The sequence below is a fragment of the Osmerus mordax genome, chromosome 18 (genome assembly GCF_038355195.1).
Source record: "Osmerus mordax isolate fOsmMor3 chromosome 18, fOsmMor3.pri, whole genome shotgun sequence".
NCBI lineage: Eukaryota > Metazoa > Chordata > Actinopteri > Osmeriformes > Osmeridae > Osmerus > Osmerus mordax.
The window spans coordinates 7,467,495-7,491,555 of record NC_090067.1 but is presented as its reverse complement, the minus strand read 5'-3'; the positions used below and the strand labels follow the sequence as shown (position 1 = coordinate 7,491,555).

The 24,061-nt window shown below is 46.3% G+C and overlaps 1 protein-coding gene across 1 annotated transcript in view; it reads right to left on the bottom strand.

The window, feature by feature from the left end:
• The window catches only part of pou2f2a (POU class 2 homeobox 2a), a 31,735-nt gene extending 9,397 nt beyond the window's left edge, over window positions 1–22,338 (bottom strand). The window contains exon 1 of the mRNA XM_067255888.1: window positions 22,239–22,338. Within this exon, the coding sequence (XP_067111989.1) occupies window positions 22,239–22,338 (100 nt within the window). The remainder of the gene's footprint in view (window positions 1–22,238) is intronic.
• Between the last annotated feature and the right edge of the window lie 1,723 nt (window positions 22,339–24,061).

The following is a 24,061-nucleotide window of genomic DNA, read 5'->3' as shown; positions in this document are numbered from 1 at the left end:
TCCCATTTACCACTTCCATACATCCGCTACAAGGAGTCATTCAGAGTGAAATCCCTGTTCTTACTCCCTCCTTTGTTTCATCCCTCCATCCTTCCCTCCATCCTTTCATCCCTTCTTGCTTGACTGGCAGGGAAACAGAAACATGTTACAGAGAAGCTCTTGATTCATCCTCCTTAAGCCCCACAGGAGACCAAGACATCTCTCTCTCTCTCTCTTTCTCTCTCTCTCACTCCTTCACTCTCTCTCTTCATCTCTCTCTCTCTGTCTCTTTATCTCTCTCACACACACCCACACTCTCACACACACACACACACACACACACACACACACACACACACCCACATAAACAATTATAATGTAACAGCACAATTATAAATGTAAACACAGCTCATGTTTGATCAATTCAAACTCATATGTATAGTTATTATAATAATACAAATGAATCACGTGTAATTTGCTGAAATAAAACAACGTTTGGCCTTACTTTGTTTTTTTTTATGTAAAAAAGAATTCTGAACCTGTTTTCAGATTTATTTTTCGATAAATTAATATGCAATATAGGTTTAAACGTCATAAATTCGTCATCATTTTGCACAATAAAATAAAAGGTTAAAAGAAAGTTCGTTTATGCTACGAACTGGACAAGCAAAAACAAAAATTACAAACAATTGGGTAAAGATCAAAAAGCATTCAAATGCAAATCACATAATTTGCATATAAGTAGCCTAGTTGTAATAATTAGAATCTAGCCTATGATTAATGCGATCTAACTTAATGAACTAAAAAGGTGAACTCGATATAATTGGCATAGGCTTTTTAAATTCAACAGATTCACTGGAATTATGCATCATAAAATTGTAAATTTCGATATTTCTATCAAAAGCGTTACTTAAGAAGTAGGCTAACCAATTTAGTGTTTAGATCCTACACTAGTAATGCAAAACATTGTATTAAAATAGTTCAGTGAGCATCGATCACGAATTAGTAGCCTATTATACCAAACTGAAATACATATGGACCTATTTATTAGCACTTCAATACTCAGTGACTCACTCAGCATTACAATCTATGGTCGCGCTACGGAGGTAACATGTTTCATGTGAAAGGGCCATCATTTCATGGCAGTTTAAGATTGAAAACCAATTCTTAATAAACCTATTTGTAAATATTGTGACCTCGACGATAGTTAAAGAGAAATGTAAAGCACGTCTCGTACCACATTTGAAAGGATATAAATGGTCGAAAAATAGATGCAATACTCTTGTATCTCTCTCTCTCTCTTTCTTACAGACACACACAAGCACACCTCTCTCTTCTCTCTCTCTCTCTCTCTCTCTCTCTCTCTCTCTCTCTCTCTCTCTCTCTCTCTCTCTCTCTCTCTCTCTCTCTCTCTCTCTCTCTCTCTCTCTCTCTCTCTCTCTCGCGCTCTCTCTCTCTCTCTCTCTCTCTCTCTCTCTTACACACATTCTCTCTCTCCATCTCTCTCGCTTTTCTTCTCCCCTCAGGAAAAGATGACCTGACATTTCATTACTGGTATGACCAAGCAAAGCTGGTTTTGATGTTAGCCAATTAGCAGGCCTTGTTAAAGTCCACAGTTCTAATTAACCCCATAGAAGCCTCTGTCTCTGGAGGCATACCAGAAGGCCTAATTGGTACAAGAAGAAGAGGAAGAGAAAGAGAGAGCGAGAGTAAAATAGAGAGAAAGAGAGAGACTCACCTGAAAACCGCATTATTGTACACAACAGCCGCCATCTTAGGAAGAAAAATATAAACAGCTTTTCACTGTGCCAATCCAATAATATTCTTCTCTCTCATTTCGACTCTGTCTCTCTCTTTCTTGCGTCTATCAGTGCCTCCCAATTGTCTCAAATGACCTCTCATTCATTGTAAAAGGAAGTTTGATTGCTGGTCAGGAACCCAGCAGAATTACAGAGTGGGAGAATTACATGAGGTATGTCTATCCTGTGGAGCTTTCCCAAGCTAATGAAGGACATTACATTTAGTCATTTAGCAGACACTTTCTGCTAAATGTAAGACAGCCTCCACCTTGAACCCTCCCACGTGCAGGTGTGTGGACACACACATCCTGTATGAAATGGAACATGTCAGTGAAATGAAGGAGAGGAAACACATTCTAGAAAGTGTTTGTGGTGTTTGAGGTGTGTGTGTTTTAGTCAGTGTGTGTCGGGACAGAAGGAGGGGTAGTTTCTGAACACCAAAACGAACAAAAATAAGAAAGTGTGAGGCAGGCGGAAGACAGACTGCCTACAAAGAAGAAAGAAAATAACGAGAATCAGAGTTAGAAAAGGAAAAGGGCTGGGGTGGCTGGAAAGGGTTGTTCATGTTCTCAGTGTAGCACGTTACTCTCACCTTCACCTTCCATGTGTCGGTTTGATTCCATTTACAGTTTGCCACTCTTAATTTTAGACGTGTAAAGGATAGGTATTATATAAATGGTTTGAATGAGTTATCACTCTCTAATTAGTCTTTCTTTTTTTTTCTTTTCCGTCTTTTGATTTAACGTTTTCCACTACTTCAATTTTGGAGTAATGATTTTTATTTTAGTTAATTTCTTCAATACTTACTGTATATATATATATATATTGTGTATCTGCTGTATATTCTCTTAATTTATTGATAATTATAAACAGATGTTTCCCTATCAGCTGTTTTATATTTGATCGATTCTATTTGATTGATTTGATTTTTTGAGGGCGAAGACTAACATACAGGTCTTTTGGAACAGAATGCAGTAGCCATGTACCACCACATGGTGACAGCACTAACCTGCAGCCACTGTTGAGAACTCCACACTGACCACAAAGGATTGAACAGCAGTTAGAGCACCCTAACACACAAACACACACACACACACTACTATTTCTATAGATGTTAATAACACTAGTTATGAACCATTTTCAATGTAGCAGGAAGTGTAGTATTTGAAATCAGACCAATCATGATCGCAGGAAAATTAGAACCAAAAAACCCTCCACCTTCACTTGAAGTTGACCCTTCTGAAGGCCAAGTTCACACACACCACACCACACAAATACATACACACACACTCCACACAAATGCACTCACCCCCTCACACACACCTCCACCACCATGCCATGCCACAGTCACAGATCTCCACATAAAGACAAAACCATAACAAAACTATGAATGATGTAACTGCTCCACTAAACACAGTCCGCAATAACCCCGGACCCAACCCCTCTGGCCATGGCCCCAGCCCCAGCCCCCCCCACCACTCCACCCCCCAGTCGACCAGCCTGGTTGGGGCCCCGTCTATCAGTGTTAATGGGAGTGGGCCTCTTGGCAGATGATGTATCTGTCTTAGAGACGATGTGTGGCTGAGGAGGACCAGGATGGGAGGAGGGAGGGGGACAGAGGGGGGAGCCCAGGGTCACTGTCAGGGACTTAGGGAGGAGGAGGGGTGGCTGCATGGGTCCGGCCCCCCTTCCCCTCTCCCTGTCTCGGTCACGCCTGTCGGGGGCCGGTGACAGACGGCGTGTGGATCCTGTGTGTGTCTGTGTGTGTGTCTGTGTGTGTGTCTGTGTGTGTGTGAGGGACAGAGGGGGTCGCAGAAAACAAGGGGGGAGCGACGTGTGGAGGTCAGAGGTCAGCACATGGCCCCCTCACGCCTCACAGTCAGCTGGCACCCCCCCCCCCCACAGCACACACACACCGCCTGCTGCACTGACCCATCCCCCCCCCCCCCCTAAAGCACACAAACACATTAAACATATGCATACAGATGGACACACACACACAGCGAGGGAGTCCTCTGGGGACCCCTGAGAAGATCCCTATTGTCCAGCAGGGTTCAGACCCTGCTCTGTCACTGCAGTGTCCTCTGGTTGTGTAGCTCTTGTATTTGGACTATTGGTCTGTCTTGGGCCGCCGAAAAATGACAGCATGATGTCAGCATGTGGACCACAGGAACACATGGGATGGTGGAAACCCACTGAGGAGAGACAAGAGGGAGAGATCCCACGTACACACACATACACATGTACTCTCTCCTCTCCCTCTCTGTATATACACATATATACTGTATATTTGTCTTTCTTTCCTTCAGACACGGTCCTAGCCCCCGTTTCTCCTACTCTTTTTCTCCCTTCCTGCCGATCTCTCACCCCATATTTTCCTCTTCCCACCCTTGTCCGTCTCTCTACCTCTCTCTTTCCCTCCATCCCTGTCCATCTCTCTTTCTCCCTCCCTCCCTCCCTCTCTCTCTCTCTCTTCGTCCCTGCCCATCTCTCTCTAATGACTCCAGTAACTCAGAACAGGGTTTTAAGAGGTCCCCAAAGCCATGAGAGGTGCACCATTATGTGGCTGTCCTGCAGTTTGACCTGATTTACAGACAATGGCACAATGGTTGGCTGCACCCAGGGAAGCCACAGGGTTGAAGTCACACCTTTTTGAACACTCTCACACACACACACACACACACACACATTGCAAGTGGCACCTGAAAATTCTGTCTCTGGAAGCTGTGGGCGGTTCTGGTTCAGATTCTGTATGAACTCCACCACTGTACTTTAGCTTACTCACGAGTTCATGACTGCATGTATGGGAGGTATGCAGCGTTGTGTACCAGGACTAGTTTATAGACTTGATAAGGTTAATCCAATGAGGCTGCCTTGTAAAGAAACATTGACAGCTTCTCATCTATCACTCCACCTCTTTCTCTCAATCTGCACAACCCCCCCCCCCCCCCCCCCCCCACACACACACTCTCTTTTCCACCACACTCTCTCCGTGATTATCTCTCCCTCTCTCCACCCTTCGCTCTCTTTCTCTTAAGCTCTGACGGTCCTACGCTCTTTCTATGAGTCTCCATCGCTCCCTCTCCTCCCCTGCTTGCTGAGGACAGTACAGTGTAGCAGGGCCGGCCAGCAGCACCGGTCGTGACATCAATGGACAGAGCTGCTCTCCGATAGGACACACAACCACGTTGCCAGGCAACAGCACTGAAAGATCAGCGTTCATGCGCCTTTATGTGTGTGTCCGTGTGTACCTGTGTGTGTGTGTGAGTGTGTCCATGAGTGCTAATCATTAAGTAGAAATATGTTTTTGCACCCTCTCCCCTAACTCAGTGAAAAGCTTACGTGGGAGGCAAACACACGGCTCTAGGTTTCTGGTCAGACTTCCAGGCGCAGGGCTAGGTTTCTGGACACACCTGAGCAGGGATGAAAAGCCCTTCAGATATGGCTGCAACTGCTTCCCGGGAACAAAAGTGTGTTTTTGTTTCGTTATGTCTTGCACCAATATACAGTGTTGTTGTGTTGCTATTCAGTTACATAAGTACATCTCAAGAGTGAATGAGCTTGTAGGCAATTATTAAATGTGCAGAGACTGGTGTGTGGACGGTGTTTTTGTGAGTGTGTTTGTGTGCACGTGTCTCCTGAGTGTTTATTATATCCGATACAGTACCTCGTTCTCCAACCACATATTTCTGGGACGATCGATTTCTCTGACTCCCGACAAGACAATAATCGCACCTCCCTCCCTCACCCCGTCCCAACCATTATTACAGAAATTCCCTGGGGATCCGGAAGGAGGGATGCAGAGAAACCGGGAGAGCAGAGGAAGAGAGAGGGAAAGAGGAGAATGGGGGTAATGGCCACTGCTTGTTCTTTACTTCCTTTATCCCTTAGCCAAGATGGAGGAAGTAGGAGGGAAGGAGAAGGGGAGTGTTGGGACTGGGGTACAAAGTCAGGTAATGAGAAGGAGAAAAGAAGGACAAGGTGCAGAGTTAGGAGTGATGTTCCACTCATGGATGGAAAGAAAGAAAGAAAGAAAGAAAGAAAGAAGAAGAATGAGACAGGGTTTGTCTGTGTGGAGGGATAAAGGGATGAGTAGAAGAGACAAGGACGGCAACAAAGACGGCATCCTCGAGTTTAGAAGTGGAATTGAAAGGATAAAATAGATTGGAGAGACGAATTGCGTAGAAACGAAAAGCTGAAATATGTACACAAATAACAGAAATGACTGACCCTAAATAAAAACATCAGGTTTCATTAGAAACACAACAGTAAAGTTTGACAGGCACAACAAACGGAAAGACAGACAAACTGACAGATTAGTAGAGATAAATACAAACAGAGGTAGAAAGAGAGAGACATAGAGACAGAAGACAGGCAGACAGACAGACAGGCAGACAGACAGACAGGCAGGCAGGCAGGCAGGCAGGCAGGCAGGCAGGCAGGCAGGCAGGCAGGCAGGCTGCTCATCCAGTCTATGTGGCAGCATCCTGCAGCCAGTGTAACAGTGTGATCTATGTGTTCTGGTGTGCGTTAGATTGCTTACTTTATAGGTCTATCGATTGGACTTGACTTAAATTGGCTCTCAATTAAAGAGAAGGCTTATTTGACCTGCTTACCCTGCTGTCTCTACAATCCTGTCCTGTTAGATATCCCCCCTTTACCCCCTCCTCCTTCCATCTCTCCCTTCCTCCATCAACCCATCCATCTCTCTCTCTGTGTAATACCTCTTTTCATCCCTTCCCCCCATCCAGTAGGGCCGTCATCCAGTACCTTCATTTTCCTCCTCAAACCCCCAATAAACCCCTGCTCTCTCCCTCGCACCTCTCTCTCTCCCTCTCCCTCTCCCTCTCCCTCTCCCTCTCTCTCCCTCTCACCTCTTTCTCTTTCTCTCTCTCTCTCTGTATCTCTCTCTCTCCCTCTCACCTCTCTCTCTTTCTCTCTCTCTCTCTGTCTCTCTCTCTCCTCTTTTTTACTTTTCACCCGACAGGCAGATAGAGAGAGGTCCAGAATTCTCCATCCCTCTCTCTGAAAGCCCCATTGAATTATTGACTCTATTTATTCACCATTAATTATATAATACTGGGTGTCTGTCTTCTCCCATCCAAAGGTGCCTCTGACAGAGGAACAGAACAGGGGAGAGGAAGAGAAGAAAAGGGTTGTGAAACAGAAAAAGAGAAGGTGGAGGTTTGGTTGAGGCTGAAGGAGAGAAGGGGAGAGGGAAAGAGGAGGGGGTTAGGAAATTGGTCTGGCTAGCGGAACAGCTTTTCACCCCTCTCACCCACTCCACCTCCCACCCCCCCACCCTACCCTACCTCGCCTCGCCTCTCCTCCCCCTCCCTCCCTCTCTCCCCTCCCTTTTCTGTTTTGTATTCCGGGGAGATGACAGGGAGAAAGCTTTATTGCTCTGAGTTTGTATCGATCGGGGCCCCTCTGAGGGGGTGCAGAGACCCACGCACACTGGAAGCCCTTTCTCAACGTCCACCGCTGCCTCTGCTCTGAAGCCCCCCCACCACCACCACCCCCACACACACACACTCCTTACACCCCTCCCTCCCTCCTCTCTTGCAATCTTTCCTTTCTTCCCCTCGCCCCTCTCTCCCGCTCTTCGGGCCTGCCTCGACGAGGGAATCAGATTCTAGGCTCCCTTTAGAGAGGTTAAGAGGTAGAGAGCAGAGCTTTTTATTTACCTAACTACACTCTGAACGGACAAACACACACGCACACACACATCAAAGAAAAGATTAAAGTGTGAATAAAAACATGAACATAAGTCACTTTCCTTCTATGTACTTTGTTTTTCTACCTCTCTCTTCCCCCACCCTCTCTCTCCCTCCAAATGGGACCGCTCGACCACTCTCCATCACCCCAGACCAACTCAAATGACGAAGGAAGGAAATACACATGATGAAACGTCGATTTTTTTGTTGTTGTATGAGATATAACCTATGGCCATGGAGGAAACAGTCATACACACACACACTAACCAACACATCGAGTTAGGGTGGCTCTAGCGACTGATCGGAGATGCAGTAAAAAGCTTCGAATCTAGAGTGTGACCATTTTCTGTTCCACCAAGGTAAAGGCCGGTGTGTGTGTGTGCGTGGCAAGGGGACACACACACACACACACACACACATTCTAAATGTAAGGTTAAGGGCGCTGGTGTGATCGCCCTGAGGAGAGGGGGTAACTATGTCCCCCCTGTCCTCGTCACCCTTTCAGCCAGGTCCCTCACCCATAGTCCCCTGAGGCAGGTGCTGCGTCCTCTGCCTAGTGCACACAGAGCCTGTGTGTGTGTGGGTGTGTGTGTGTGTGTGTGTTTGTGCTTGTGTGATAGAAAGTGCTGGTGTCCCTGCTCAGACCAGATCTTGCCACTGTCTCTCTCATTAACCAACTGTATTTTTGGAGGTGAGTTGAACAAATCGGCACAAGGATAGAGGGATGGGAAACAAAGGGTGAAGGGATGGAGAGGTAGGAGGGGGAAAGGGAGGACAGAGAGGCTCAGGGCCATACTTCCTCTGCAGCCGCCCCCCCACCCAACCCCACCCCACCCCACCCTCCCTCGCTCCAAAGTGGCTCTTATCTCTCTATTTTTACACTCTCTCCATCCGGCAGATTTCTCTGACCGCCTCCCAGCCACTTATGTTCACTCACCAAATGACACACATAGCCCCCCCCACCAACAAACCCTAAAACACACACATACAAGCACGAGTTGTGGCGTTGCCTAGTCACGTCATATGGTCGTCAAGTATGACAATTTCAGAAAGGACAAAAAAACGCACCTGTGTGTGTGTCCATCAGTTAAAAAAAGAAATGAACAAACTGAACTGCAGAGTGAAGTCTTTCTTCACGTGGCTGAAGAACACTGTGTACAGTTCAGTCAATATACAGAAACACAGCTTCCATCTTTTAAATAGAAACATTCAAAACAAGATAACAAATCCTCAAATATTTAAATAATGTACCAATATCCTTTTTTAAACAATATCTAATGATAGACAGGGATCCTTTTCAAACTGTTAGACCCTTATTTTAAAATTGCAACCTTCTGTATGATCCCTCTATCTTTATGTAAAAGCAGTTAAATCATCTTGATTTGTGCTATTTCATATAATATGGAGCCATGTCTGTCTGGTGTAAAATGAAAAGCTTGTAAATAAGAAGTGTATGATATTAACACAGAGGAGCCGCTATTACAGTAATAACCTGAAATTAGGTTCTTTCATCTTTGTCTATCAAACGCACACACACACACAGTGCTCATACACTGTTACTACAGAGTACATATTAAAGAGACACAGAAAGGTCATCGACGCATAACTATGACAGCCACACTACCAACAAGTGTAATATGAATGTTTTTGTGTCTGCGTGTGAGTGTATGCGTGTGTGAGTTAAGTGTGTGTGTGTGAGATAAGTGTGTGTGTGTGAGATAAGTGTGTGTGTGTGTGTGTATAGACACCCCCTCCAGGAGGGAGGGCAGGTGATAATGACACCGTAGCCAGAGGAGGGCTGCTGCACAGACAGAGGGATGGAGAGCGTGTTTGCACTTGCTCAGAAACAACGGGGGGGGGGGGGGGGGGGGGGGGGGGGGGGGGACACCATGGGAAAATGAGCCTGATGAAAATATACACCAGGAAGGGGAGTGTGTATGTGTGTGAGTATGTAGGCCTTTGTCTGCAGGTCTACGACATGTTGGTGCTTGCTCGCCCTCCCACAGTGTAACGGTCATCTACAGCGACACCGGAGATCAGTTTTGTAGCAAGCCAGCTAATGCGAAGGGTCCAGAATGAACCCCCCCAGCAACCCCCCCCCCCCGCAACCCCCCCTCCCCCCCCAGCCTAAGCCTGGCCTGGCGACCATTTCACACCACTGACCAGGTCCCTTCACGAGACACCCACAGGAGTAGATACAAAATGGCCGACAAGTCGATGTCTTTCCAAAGACCCGGGGCTAGCTGCAGGAAAGGGATGAGGTGGTGGGGCGGGGAGGGGGGGGGGGGGGGTATGTGAATAGTCACATGGTTATTTGAATAGTCACAAAACATTTGCAGGTGTAAAGGATTCCATACACAGTCAAGCTCCAATGTACTGGCCTTGAACAAGGAACAGTATGCCCGGGATGTTCGTGTTTACAACATGTCAAGTGTATACTACGTGCCTTCATGGACTTGCACATCTGTTTGTGCAAACACATAATGTGCGTATGTCTAACCTATTATTCTGTCCATCTTACCCATGACCTTGTTTGATGTGGTTGCTTGATTAAGAAAGCACCAAGGCCCAGGTGCAGCATATACTGTGTCTGTATAGCCTGTGTGTTTGCATGCTGGAGCTTGGTGTGTGTGTCTGTCTTTACGTGCTTATCCATGCCTATAAGTGTGTGTGTGTATGTGAGTGTGTTCTCTCCTCATGGTTATGTGTTTGTGTGTGTACGGTTTTATGAGAGTTTCTATGTCTCCGTATGGGAGTTATGTGTGTGGGCATTTGCGTGTTTAGTTTCTACATACTGTATGTGGGTTTGTACTCACAGACGCCACGTGTGGGTGATGTTTACGTTGGTGAAGGGGGCACATGGGGCGATATCTCACGGCGATCAATGAGCGAGGGAGTAGGGGAGCGAGGAAGGGAGGGGGGGAGAAAAATCGGTAAGGAAAGCAGGTTATCTCCTGTCATTAATGGGGGGATTCCCGGGTGAGGTGGGGGGAGGGGTGCGGAAGGGAAAGACCTGGATTCATTGAGAAAAAACACAGCCTGTTTGGCATCGGGAGAAAGCGGACAATTATCTGTATTGATTAAAGCCAGCCAGCCAGCACAGCGAAGACGGAAAACTATGACTAGATCAATAGAGAGAGAGAGAGAGAGAGAGAGAGAGAGAGAGGTACAGAGAGAAAGGAGAAAGATAGAGTAGAAGAGGGAGAGGGAGAAAGAGAGATAGAGACAGAGAGAGAAAGAGAGAGACAGAGATATAGGTGCAGGGGAGAAAAGTTAGGCCGAGCTTGAGCAGTGGAAGTTGATACGGTAGAGATATCTACTGTATCTACAGTATCTACCACTGCAGGTGGTTACAGGGAGGGAGGGAAGGAAGGAAGATTGAGCAAATATAGAGAGACCAGTGGATAGGGATAGAAAGTTAGGTAAGGATGGGGGGATGGAGGGATGGAGGGAGATAGGGATGGAGAGATGGAAAGAGGAAGTTAGAGATGGGGATGAGGGATGAAAGTAGGTAGGTAGTAGAGAGAGAGAGAGAAAGAGAGAGAGAGAGAGAGAGAGAGAGAGAGAGAGAGAGAGAGAGAGAGAGAGAGAGAGAGAGAAAGAAACAAGATGATTGAGATAATTATGTCCTCCGTAGGATTTAATGGTTTCCTTGATAGTATAGAAATGAAATACTTGTGTAATTTTAGACATACTGCACTGACGTTCTTTTGTTTCAAACTTTTTGAGCATAACATGAATTGTTATCCCTGTCCCCACCTCTCCCTCTTTACCTCCCTCTCCCTCCCTCTTCATCTCCCTCTCTCTTACTCTTTCTTTGTCTCTCTCTCTCTAGGTAGTGCTCGAGGATGTCTAATTGTCCAGGATGTTGTGGCAGGTCGTGTAGAGGGTCACAGACAAATGGACCTTAAATGGCTCTGCCTGGTTCTCAAACTCACGTTGACTTTATTGATGCTCTGGACAACTGCCAAAAATGTACACACACACCCTTTCTCTCTCTTTCCCCCACACACATAAATACACACATCAACTATCTGTCTCTTCCTATTCACACAGCTCCATTCCTCTCCTGGCTGCATGTGTTTGTCCCTCATGTACAATATTGATATACTGGGAATATCTCTCTTTCTCTTTTCTCTCCCTCTCTCTTTTCACAGTCATACCCGGTAAAAATGTTCATCCACATTCTTGGTAATATCTGTCTGTCTCTTTAACTGATGCTGGCATGACACTGCTAGAAAACACATAGACACACACATAGGCAGAAATGCCAATAATTCAGTTTTTCCCCTAAATCTTGTGAGATAGGAACCTGAGAAAGAAATGCATCTATATTTCTGTGGCGTTGGGAGAATTGGATTCTGTAATGTATGTTTACATAGGTTGGCTTGTTGAGAAAATTTAAAATGCAAATGTCTGCTAGCCTTAAACTCACACACAAGGTTTGATGTGTGTGTGTGTGGGGGGGGGGGGGGGGGGGGCGGGAGGGTGCTCCTTGAAAAATACATTTCAAAAAGCCAATATTACCCAGATGCCAGAGGTGGAGGCTTTGCATTTCAATGCAGACCTGAAGCTCCATTATTTATGATGCTTTACGCCTCCAAACCAGCCCTCCTCACACACCTATTCCCATAGTAACCACCCAGACCATCCTCATCACGACCTGTAGATGGGAGAGAGGAGAGAAAGAGGAAGAGGAAGAGGAAGGGAGAGAGGAGAGGAGAGGAGAGGAAGAGGAGGGGAGAGGAGATCTCTGTGTGAAGGGATCTACCTCTACTGACGTAGAGGTATGCACATGTATAATTCTCTCACTTCTCTCTTTTTTTCCCTTGCTTTCTCACCCTCCATATATCTCTGGGAGGAGTGCAAGATAAGGTGTGCAATGTGTGTGTGTGTGTGTGTATGGGTGTGTGTTTGGTGTTTCAAGTCTATATAGATTGTATTCTCAATTGGCGCCTCTCAATACTGCTGGACAATGAACCCCCCCATAAGAGAGCAACAACACTGGTGGTCAGACCTAATGAACCTCTCCCTTCTCCCCCCGCCCCCCATGTTCCCCTCTCCCAACCTATTTTTACCTTTGCCTGCAGTGGCTATGTCACTGGTAATATCTACACCCCCCACCACCCCTCCTCATCCTTCCTTACCCTCCCCCATCCTCACCTCTCTCTCCCTCCCTCTCCATCTCCCCACCACTGTTGTCCACTGCTCACCTCATCCATACTAGACACTATTGATTTTCAGCACAGAAAATAAAAAAGGCCATGAATTTTAATGCTTCTGTCTGTCCCACCTCCCCCCTCTCCCTCTCCCTTTCTCTCCTTTCTGACCCATCCCTTCTCTCATTCTTTGCTGCGGGGAGAATAAAGGGGGGAGCAGGGGTTGATGGTTTGGGGTTGGGTCATTTCCAAGCCTGGTCAGCCCCCCTCTTAACTAGCATTTATTGCAACAGAAAGAAAGAGAGAGTATATGGGAAGAGAAGTGGAAAGTGGGTGTGATGATGTACCCTAAACGTTTCATTTACCACTATGTTTACGCTCACTAAGAGGGCATAAATAACCTCACGTACATGGAGTAAGCATAGTTAGTTGGAAAGAGAGCGATGAAGAAAAAAAAGAAAAAATAATAGTTGTGTTTACCATTGACCGTTTTTAGACAGGGTATCTTTTTACAAAATGTATCTGAAGCATAGTTTAACCCAGGGTACTTACTCAGTGGGCAGGAATTCCAGTATGATGGTTAGCTATGTCTCGCAAAAGCAAATACCAGTGAATTCAAGTGAAAAGGTGATTGCCATCATTGGATGAATGGGAGCCAATTGCGCAAGCTTAAGTGTTCTCTGTGTGAGAGGGCTGGTTTACCTGGACCCGTCATCTGGGAGAGGAAGTTGTCAGCGCTCTGAAAGGTAGCGCTTTTCGTCTAGCTTCTATTCAGCGCTTGCGGAGAGCAGTGTCACTTCTCAATCTCTTGCTGAAATATAACCTTGTACGCTTTCGACTGTTTCTGTGTGCCTCACACACAAATCAACACCTCTGCACCCTTCCTGAGAGAGCGCCGAGGTGTGGGGGGTCTTCCTCCACTTAAACATGCACACACACACACACACACAGCAGTGTTTGGTTTACTGTATCTATAGACTGGACACATACAAACACACAAACGATCTCTTCTAGGAAAAGGTCCTGGCACAACCCTTATCCAGAGGTTAGCACAATTATTCTACAGTTGGTGCCGCTTTTTCCAAACCTGGCAGCCCAAGATCTGCTATTGTGCTGTGGAATCATGAGAACCCTTTCTCATCTACTGAGGAGTCCCGAGGTCGGAATGTTCCCTGCAGTGATGCATTCAGACATTATCCTTGGGATTTTACAAATGACTATGTCTGTTATTCCATTTTTTTTTTTTTTTTTTTTTTGTGTATGTTGAAAGGAATGCAGAAATTCTAAAAGAGAGAGTACGTGTATGTGTGTGTGTGTGTGTGTGTGACTTAAGTGGTAAGGAAGGATTTGTGTATGCACATACATGGAAGCGTGTATAATATTTAGAAAGCAATGAGAGCATCCTTCAGTATGTCAAATCTCAAAGGACACACAAACTAATCCATTATTTACATGGAGGTAGGTGGGGGTGGGTTTATACTATAGCCTATCCATCATGTATTCATATTCTGTACGACTGCAGATACATACTGCATTTGGAGTTCCCTTGACAATGCTTCTCTAAAAGAACACAACATTGATAACGAAAAACAAATCTCAAAAAATAGTTATTTTAGTCTGTTCACTGTTCATTACAGGCCATTTGCAAAACGAGCAAAGTCATACTACGACCATTAGACTATTGTTCTTTGAAACAAGTCATGTTGTAAGGGAACCTGGCTTAGGAAACACCTCACCTCATATCCTGTTGGATATACTGCACCAGGTGTAGACTACTAAGCTACCAAGCCTGCAATCATCAATCAATTATCACAATCAGCAGCTGACCAGACAAATGCATACGCTCTTTAAGAAAACCTATAGTATACCTCCTGTTTTTATCCTGTAAATACAAGATGTACTGTATATATCCTGAGTGTTCTGGTAATGTCTAACTGTTGCTTCTAAAATATTTTAATTCAGTCCTTCAGATCAGTTACTAGTAACCTGCTGGTAAGTGTGGAAGAAATTATAATGAATGCATGACATGTCATTAGAGCACAAAATAAGTTACAGCAGGAACACATATACAGCAATGAATAATAAATGTGGATACATTGAGAAATAATAAGGCAAATTATTGCTGTACAGATTGTGATTAACAGAAACAGGTAAGAAATCCTTGATTTATCCCATATAAGCTAGGACCCAGGCCAGAAACCAGCCTGTTAGCCCAACACCAAACCAGCCTTGAACTTGAGACTGAAGGAGGCAGTGGCCAGCCGTGGCCAGATGAGTCTGAAGAATAGGGGTTGACGGGTCGCTTGCATATGAATAGGGTGGGGCACAAGGGGGGAGACAGCGGAGGGGGTGAGGTCATAGGTCAACACCCCTCACCCCTCTACCCCTCTATACACACACACCGCCTGGTGGAGGGACAAAGGCAAAGTGGGAGGGGGGAAGGGAGAATGAGCACACACACATACACACACATTTGGATGTAGCTTTGTTTTCTAAACATGAGCGTACACTGTAAACATACTTAGCACACATACTAAGAGCGCATAAACACACCCAAAAACACTTAGCCCATTCCATCTAAATACACACACCTTAGTTCACATCAGTGAGCACATTTGAGCACATTTGCATTAATATTTCAACACAGCTAAATTCATATGCTAACTTTAGTGCATTTTTAACACTCTGAAATGGCCACCACTTTACATTGTAAATCCAGTGGACACTCAAAATAAATAACATCTGCTTTTTCGGCCTGCAATATTTTGTACAACACCTCACCCAAACCAATAAATAAAATATTCGTAGACTTTGTGTGTAAATGAACCGATGTCTGGTCTAATTAGAAAAACAGTGTAAGGAAGCCATAAGAACTGGCCACAGTTGTGGGCCATTACAAGGCCAGATCATAAACCGGGTCAGGTTCATCACAGATCACTTACAGCCTGGGGCTGAACGAGAGGAGAGGAGGGAAAGGAGGAGCGAGGGGAGGAGGGGAGGAGATGAGGGAAAGGAGGAGCGAGGTTAGGAGGGGAGGAGAGGAGGGAAAGGAGGAGTGAGGGTAGGAGAGGAGGAGAGGAGGGAAAGGAGGGGTGAGGGTAGAAGAGGAGGAGATGAGGGAAAGGAGGAGTGAGGGGAGGAGGTGAGGAGAGGAGGGAAAGGAGGAGTGAGGGTAGAAGAGGAGGAGAGGAGGGAAAGGAGGAGCGAGGGTAGGAGGGGAGGAGAGGAGGGAAAGGAGGAGTGAGGGTAGAAGAGCAGGAGAGGAGGGAAAGGAGGAGCGAGGGTAGGAGGGGAGGAGAGGAGGGAAAGGAGGAGTGAGGGTAGAAGAGGAGGAGAGGAGGGAAAGGAGGAGCGAGGGTAGGAGGGGAGGAGAGGAGGGAAAGGAGGAGTGAGGGTAGAAGAGGAGGAGAGGAGGGAAAGGAGGAGCGAGGGTAGGAGGGGAGGAGAGGAGGGAAAGGAGGAGTGAGGGTAGAAGAGGAAGAGAGGAGGGAAAGGAGGAGTGAGGGTAGAAGAGGAGGAGAGGAGGGAAAGGAGGAGTGAGGGGAGGAGAGGAGCTCCTCTTCTCCCCTAAATGTTGAATCTCAGAGATCCCCTCGAGCTTTAGGAGACCCTTTCTTCCAACAGAGAATAATTTTACAGGGCAGCTCCACATTTACCATATTCATACATAGGAGGAAGGGGGAGAGGAGGGGAAGAAGGGAAGGATGGAAGACCATGTTTCACCTGTCCTACTTCGCCTCTCCATAGCAACTTGGTGTACGACTCAGCTAGTCCCTGAAGGGCGCCATTAGCCGCTGCCTAGGAGACACTCTCCTCTCCCTCAGCAGAGTCCCTATTAAGATCCTGGCCTAACCTAGGCCACAGACAAAATACAGTATGCAGCATGTGAAGATGAAAAGAGAAAGGAATAGAGGCACTGAGACAGGGAGACTGAGAGAGAGAGAGAGAGAGAGAGAGAGAGAGAGAGAGAGAGAGAGAGAGAGAGAGAGAGAGAGAGAGAGAGAGAGAGAGAGAGAGAGAGAGAGAACAAAATAGAGAAGAAGAGGGAGAGACTAAATGCTTGTGTTCTCACCAGAGGATTACTGAGAGATGAAGGTTTTAAAGGAGAGCTGCACAGTCAAAGAAGACCAGATCATATCAATGTGTTTGATTGAAGCCCCATGGAGAAAGCGGTAGAGGACGGTTCGTCAGGATATCAATCACGTGTGCATGTGTGAGTTAGTGTGGGTGTGAGAGTGTGTATGTGTGTACATGAGAGACAGGATTTGTATGTGTGTGTTTCTTTAGAGAGTATTTCTATGTGTGTGTGGGTGCATGCGTGTGTGTCGGTGTGTATGTGAATGTGTGTGTGTAAGGATTAAGGCGCGCTGTGCTACTGAGAGAGAGGAGGAGGTAGCCTAACAGATTCATATCCCTTACTGAGAGGTTAAAGTGACAAATTCAACCCTCCCTATAGTGCTAGGAGAGAATGAGATTGAGCTGAGGAAAGGAGGGAGGGAAGGAGGAGTGGGGGGGGAGAGAGAAGGGTAAGGAGTGGGTGAGGAGGGAGGGGTGTAGTACAACAGATTAATTTCATTTCAGGACGGAGCACTACTCTCCCAAAGCAAGAGAAGGGAGGATGAAAGAGGACAGACAGACACGGGATAAGAAAGGGAGGTTTTTTTCTGCTCTCGTATCTGTTAGGGTAAATGTGTGTGTACGTGTTGGAAAGATTGGGACTGCTAACCTTGCTATTGAGGCGGTGTGTGTGTGAGAGAGTGTGTGTGTGTGGATGGTCATGTGTTTAAACCCAGCATGGCCAGTCTGTGTGCACAGCAGTGTGGAGCCTCACTGCTTCTCAGTCTCTTGCTCTAGTCACAACAGAGGCAGCAGGGACACAAACAGATTTGACCGCCTTCCTGTGTGTGTGTGTGTGTGTGTGTGTGTGTGTGTGTGTGTGTGTGTGTGTGTGTGTGTGTGTGTGTGTGTGTGTGTGTGTGTGTGTGTGTGTGTGTCTGTGTGCGTGTGTGTGTGTGTGTGTGTGCGTGCGTTGCTGTGTGCATATGTGTTTATACAGCCCATCTGAGTGCAAATGTGTGATTGTGTGTAAGTGCATGCATGTGTTTCAGGAAGGAGGGGTATATAGGGGGGCTATTGTGGGGGTGAGTAGAGGGTGAGTTGGGGGTGAGGGTGGAGGAGTGAGTGCTGGGTGGGGGGACTTGAAAGCCAGGGGAGAAGAGATTGAAGCGCCAGAGCACTCACTTTTATTAAAAGCCCCCCCGAACCCCATGGACCCCCCCCCACCACCACCACCTCCCTGCACCATTGTTGTCACGTTCGAGTCCGTCTACGCATACATACATTTTGCGTGTGCATGATATTAAACCCATGGCTTTCACCCCTGTGCTTTCCCACAAAGGATGCTGGGACGAAGGACAGAGTGTCCCCTGGGCAAAATAAGGACCCCCCACCCCCATCGCAACCCCACTCTCCGGACCGTTCATTATCATAACTCCTGTCTGCTAAATTAAATTGGGGGGAGAGGGGGGGGGGGGGCAAATATCAGCCCAAACTGGGACTGTGTGGAGCAGGAGGGAAGGAATTCAATCAAACAGGCTTTTATATCACTCCGTTTTATTATCCAAATGTACAGTGTGCTTTAGTGGATGCTCGACTACACTTGCCAAGTACACACACCCGGGGAAACTAAGTACTATGTGGAACGCTCGTTGTTGTGTTGTGGCAAATGCAGGATTATATTAACAGGGACAAACACACACACATTGTCCCACACATACAAAGGCCAAATCAAAAACATAGACACTCACATTCACTCATTGCGAAATGCTTACTGGTTGCACAAAAGGTTAACAGTCTAGAGAAAGCACACACACACACATACATATTGTGTAGACACTGGTGCTACGTGAAACCATGTTTCTGTACAGTGTGACCTACAATCATTTGGTTTAATCAAGAGGTGGGACCCTGACCCCAGACAAGATACTCATCAGCATGGTTGAGGAGCCCGTGGTGTGATGGGGTAGAACCAGGCCTGGTGCCGGGGGCTTGTGTCGGGCTGCGGGGACCCAGGCCAGAGTGAGGGGTGTGCAGGGAGAGGCTGAAGCAGAGCCCTGACCGGCTGTCGCCAAGACCAAACAAACACTGTTCATGCAGCACTGAGAGATGGGGGAGACCTGCTGTGTCTAAAGCCATCAGCTGTGGCCTGGGTATATTGGACGCTGGCACACACATACTCATGAAGTGTAATTGCAAATGTTCTCACACACACACACACACACACACACATGGACACACACTCCAACACACAAACAACGGTAATAGATCCAAGATTCCACAGAGATAGACGCAGTCAGGCCCGTCCAATAAGCACTATGGGCTGAATATGGTCCATTTAGATTCTAATGGCCTTTGTGATCATCAAAACTACAAAGGCAAGGTTTGTCTAAAGAGAGGGGTACAAGGGAGAGAGAGAGAATGGGAGAATGAGCGAAACACAGTGAGGGAGAGGGGAGAAGAGAGAGAGAGAGCGGTCAGGGAGAAAGAGACAGAAGGAAAGGTAGAGGGGGTGTTTACCTTGTTGCCTTTATTACTATATGTGTTTAATGGCCTATGAATGTCTCCATGGTAACATAGCCAGTGTGAGCCAAGGGGGGCAGGCAGGAAGGCCAATATGTGTGTTTGTGTGTGCATGTACATGTGTGTGTGTCCATATTTTGATTTTAACATGGGGTCCATTTATGTTTCACATCATCACAGCAGGCAGCATCAGCGGTCAGCAATGGTTCTATTATCAATGTGTGTGTGTGTGTGTGTGTGTGTGTGTGTGTGTGAAAAGGAGAGAGAGGGAGATGGAGACAGATAGACAGAGTGTGTTGGTGGTAGGGGCTGGGATGGAGAGAGGTAGCTTAATGCAATAAAGCATGTTGTATTGACATCTCTGTTGTGTCTATTGATTCCACATTATGTCCCTAACAAACCCTGTTGGACATTTTGTCATTCGCAATCAGGTTAGCACAGAGACTGGCCGCTCTCCCTTACATCCATACACACACACACTGCACACACACACACTGCACACACGGGCGGAGAGTAGTCAATGCTGCCTAATCAATAACAGCGCAAGGTTAAAACCACTCACACAATATATACCTGTGAATTCACACCGTTGGAGATAAAACACACACACCCCGATCTATAGCTGACCTCAACGCGCAATTATTGAGTAAACCACCTGTCCGCCCTCTCCACAGCTCTGTCACAAAAACACACACAACCCAATTAAACGATGTCTATGAGCCTCCAGCCCCTTCTCACTCCAGGGCTAAGCCCAGGACGGCAGCCTCCAGTCGGACAGAAAACAGAGGAGAACTGGAGGTGCTGGAGGTAGCTCACTAGCAGCATGGAGGAAACATAGACATGGTCGTCGAGTAGACAAACTGCAAGGACTGGCTGAAAAGCATTGAACCACTGTGACCAGTACAGAACCAAAGGAGAAAATACTCTGCTGTTTGATACTCTACAGGAGCCTAGTACTGACATAGAATATACAATGGAAAATAAACTGATCCTGAAATTAGTGCTACCGTACTACTGTCAATCAGTACTGTTCCTCTACAGACAGAACACGCACAAAATCTTTGGGCCAACTAACAGATATGTCGACTGTGTGTGTGTGTGTGTGTGTGTGTGTGTGGGTGTGTGTGTGTGTGTGTGTGTGTGTGTGTGTGTGCGTGTGTGTGTGTGTGTGTGTGTGTGTGTGTGTGTGCGTGTGTGTGTGTGTGTGTGGAAATCTCTGTGCTGTGCTGGGAGGGTCAGTAACAAACACCGTAATCTCTTCCAGCTCAGATCCACTTGTCAGCGTGTCTTTGCAAACGTATGCGGTTTGTACCTTTTTTTCCCCTCACTCTCTCTCACTCCTTCCCACCCTCACCCCCTCTGCCCCTCCCCCTCTCTGTAGCTCTTGCTGACTTTCTATCCTGCTACCCTACCCTACTCTCTCTCTCTCTCTCTCTCCCTGAACATTGTGAGATTGAACCCCCAGAATCCCTTGCTTCTTCATCACCTGGTCCCCAGAGAAGAGAGAGGCATGATGGGTAACAGACTTAGTCAAACTGGCTTACAGGCCAAAACAAACCAGCAGGCAAATCCAATAGAAACCATGAAGATCATGGGGCAGGATGGGGGAGAGGGGAGAGACGGGGGGCTCACATTCCTCTTTACTGACCGGCTATCTCTTATGTTGTTGTTTTTTTACCCGTTTTCTCCAGGGAGATGAAGGGATGAAAGGGGAGAGAAGGACTAGAGGAGAGGGGGAGGGGATTTCAGCCTTTTCAATTGGCTGTTTATATTTCAGATGTGTGTTGACTACGGATCATGAATGTCGAGTACAGTCAGGATGAAAGTACCTCACTGGTCTGTCTATCCATCATTTCAGTTTGAGAACTCACAACATACATCAAAATAACCTACGAGTTCATTCAGCAACAGTGATCATTAGGTCATATAAATATAAAATGGTAGACTTACTCTACTCTATACTTTTCACACCATTAACCGTCTTAAATAATTGTTTGTCTGGTTGGAAGGTGGTCCTCTGTCCCGTTTCTTCCCTGTAGTCTACTTGCTGTGGCCCACAGCCAACTTCTTAGACATACGTGGCATGTCAAGCCCTACCAGCAACAGTCATTAAAAATTTCAACCGTTTTTCTCCTGGTGACATGTAGTTAAGGAGATAGGCTGCATTATCGGGGGCCGGGAGAACTGCATATATTCATCCCATCTGTCATCTCAAGTTTCCGCTTCGGTGGAGGCGAGAGGGGAGAAGCAGCACCTTCCCGCCCCCCTCTCTGTCGTTGCTGGTTAACAGCCACCAAAAAAGTGACAAAGAGTCGTAAGCCCTGACTTCAAATCTTGCGCTCCACAAGTTGTTGAAATAAAAACAAATTGACATGAAATGTAAAGTTTGCTGCCCTATCACTTTTTACTAGGCTACTGGCTTTGTGGTGCAGCATCACCGATTACAAACTAGAATGGAAGTGGCCTGTGCCTAAAAATATTCTCCAGTCATTCTTGGTTGGAGCTATGTCTGTCCCAAAAGTTTATCATTCTTTTCCCGCGGACTCGGGATCGATCTCGGTAGGATCAATAAATTACCATGAATATTCCCGTAACCGTCAGTGGAACGGAGCGGCGGAGCCGGGTGGGCAGACAGAGGCAGATGGAGCAGGGACCAGGAGACAGATGGGGAGGACGGGAGAAAGGGGGGCCGCTACTGACTTATTTTTTAAGGATGCAAATGAAGTACATTTCTTAATGTTGATTAATTTTACATATTTCTATTTAATGCAGTTATGCTGCGTTTCTGTTTGTTTGGTTCTACCGAACTTATTTTCAGGGAGATTTTTTCAGTTTCTGTAACATTTCATGCGAAATAGCCAATTGTGGGGTTGATGAAAATGATGTCTATGTGGGACATGCTGTGTCAAGGTGTTTAGCTCTTCCTGTTGATTTTGCCATTCGTGTGAAATATAAAGGAGTTTGTGGAATCATACAGAACAACAGAGAGAGGCACTAGATCTTACCAGAGCTGGAGCGTAGAGCCAGCGGGGACTTGAGACGCCAGGCGTTGAAGTCGGAAGCAGTTCTCTGAAAGACGAACGGCACCGGCAAGGGAACAAACATGATCCGCAGTCGGCTGGGAGTTTATCTTTCAGCTTCTTCTCTAAAAGCTTGTCCTCTCCTTCGTCGTTGTTTTTCTTCGTATGCTTTCCAGGTAGACGGCGTGAAACGTTTGGTATAGAATAATATTTGGTTTGAGACTTTAAGTAATGGTTGGTAGTTCTAGCTTGTCGCTACATTCACGTTTTTGGTTTGTGCCTCAGTTTCAAACCGCTGTGGACGTCCCTTGATCGTGTTTCTCAAAGATAAATTTTTTTTCTAGACAACACACAGACGGATAGACGGGTAGGCTACTTCGTCGGCAGCTCCTAACAGAACAGCCTAACTCCTGCTCATCGGTCGTTAGCACCCTGACTCTAACGCTGGTATCTGCTATGTGTCAAAGTTTGGCATAGGCATCTAGCAATAACTGTACATGCGGTATCTTATGATCGTTATTGTTAATTGTTTTGTTTTTGTATGTTGATTGAAGACAGGTGTGCAGGCAGGCTTCACAGTGGCCTCCTCTGCCTCTTACGAGTTTGCTTTGGTTTGTCTTAAACATAAATATCTTCCTCTTTTATTCTCTTGCTCAAAAAGTATTTTTTTTCTTTGTTGTCTGCTGTTTTTATGTTTATCTTCAACACAGAAAAACGGAACAACTGTTCTGAAGTTCTCTTTTTGGTTCTTGTATTTGGTTATTAGCTGTCTTATTACTGGTCAGCTGATGAACTAACGCACACAAAGCAGCATTTGTGTATGATGAAATAAACTCAATTATTTCATACATTTAAATAATCAAATAATATGTAAGACTATGAAAGGTCCCCTGTCTGGCTTTTGCTCCCCCCCCCCCCCCCAGTTATATGTCATAGGCCGGTAATTAAAACGCAATCAATAGATAGATAGATAAATAAATAAATAGAGCCTGCTTCATTCAAAACAAACAGCTGAACGAAAAGAAGGAACACGGTACCCGTTATGCGGTATCTTTTCTTTGGCTCTGTCCCGCCATCCGCCTGTGTGTCTGTCTTTATGTTCCCGTTATTTGGGAACCCCGGTAGCTCGTTCGGTCCGACTCCCTCCAGCCTGAAAACGCTCTGACAGCGTTGCTCGCAACATTGAGGCGAGAGCGACCGTCGCTCCACTCCCCCACCCCCTTTCTCTCTCCCCCTCTCTCTTTTCCACCCCCCGCTTCCTTCTCCCCTGCTAGGTTCGGCTCTCTTCTTTTCCATTACTAATCCCATATAAGATTAACTATCTTCCCTATTGATCTTCTGATTATGCTTCAATATAATGACACCAATAATTGTGGTGTCCTCCTAATCGATAGGTTTACGCAGTAGACACGCAGGCTAGTGTGTTCACAGACGCATTTTATGTGTTTTCAGCAGGTAGATGTTTTTGCACCTTTCTGCCTCATACATAGGTATACACATCTACACAGGGAAGTTTTTTTTTTTGGTTGTGAATCACGTGTATAGAGTAAAGGTAGGGGTGCTACTAAATTGGAGTCAACCCCTTGGCACGGGTGAGTCGCGGGGGTCGTGTGCTTAAAAACGAATTAGGCTAATTGTATTCAAGTGTTTGTTTTGGTAAGATGGGCAGCGCCTTAGTGTCTTCAGTTTGCCTACATTGTGCGCATTGTCAGACCTTCCATTCCCACATATCCTACCTCCCCACCTCCCCCGTCTATATCCCGCTCATCCTTCCCTGCTATTCTGTCAGTTAGAAAGCCACAATCTGT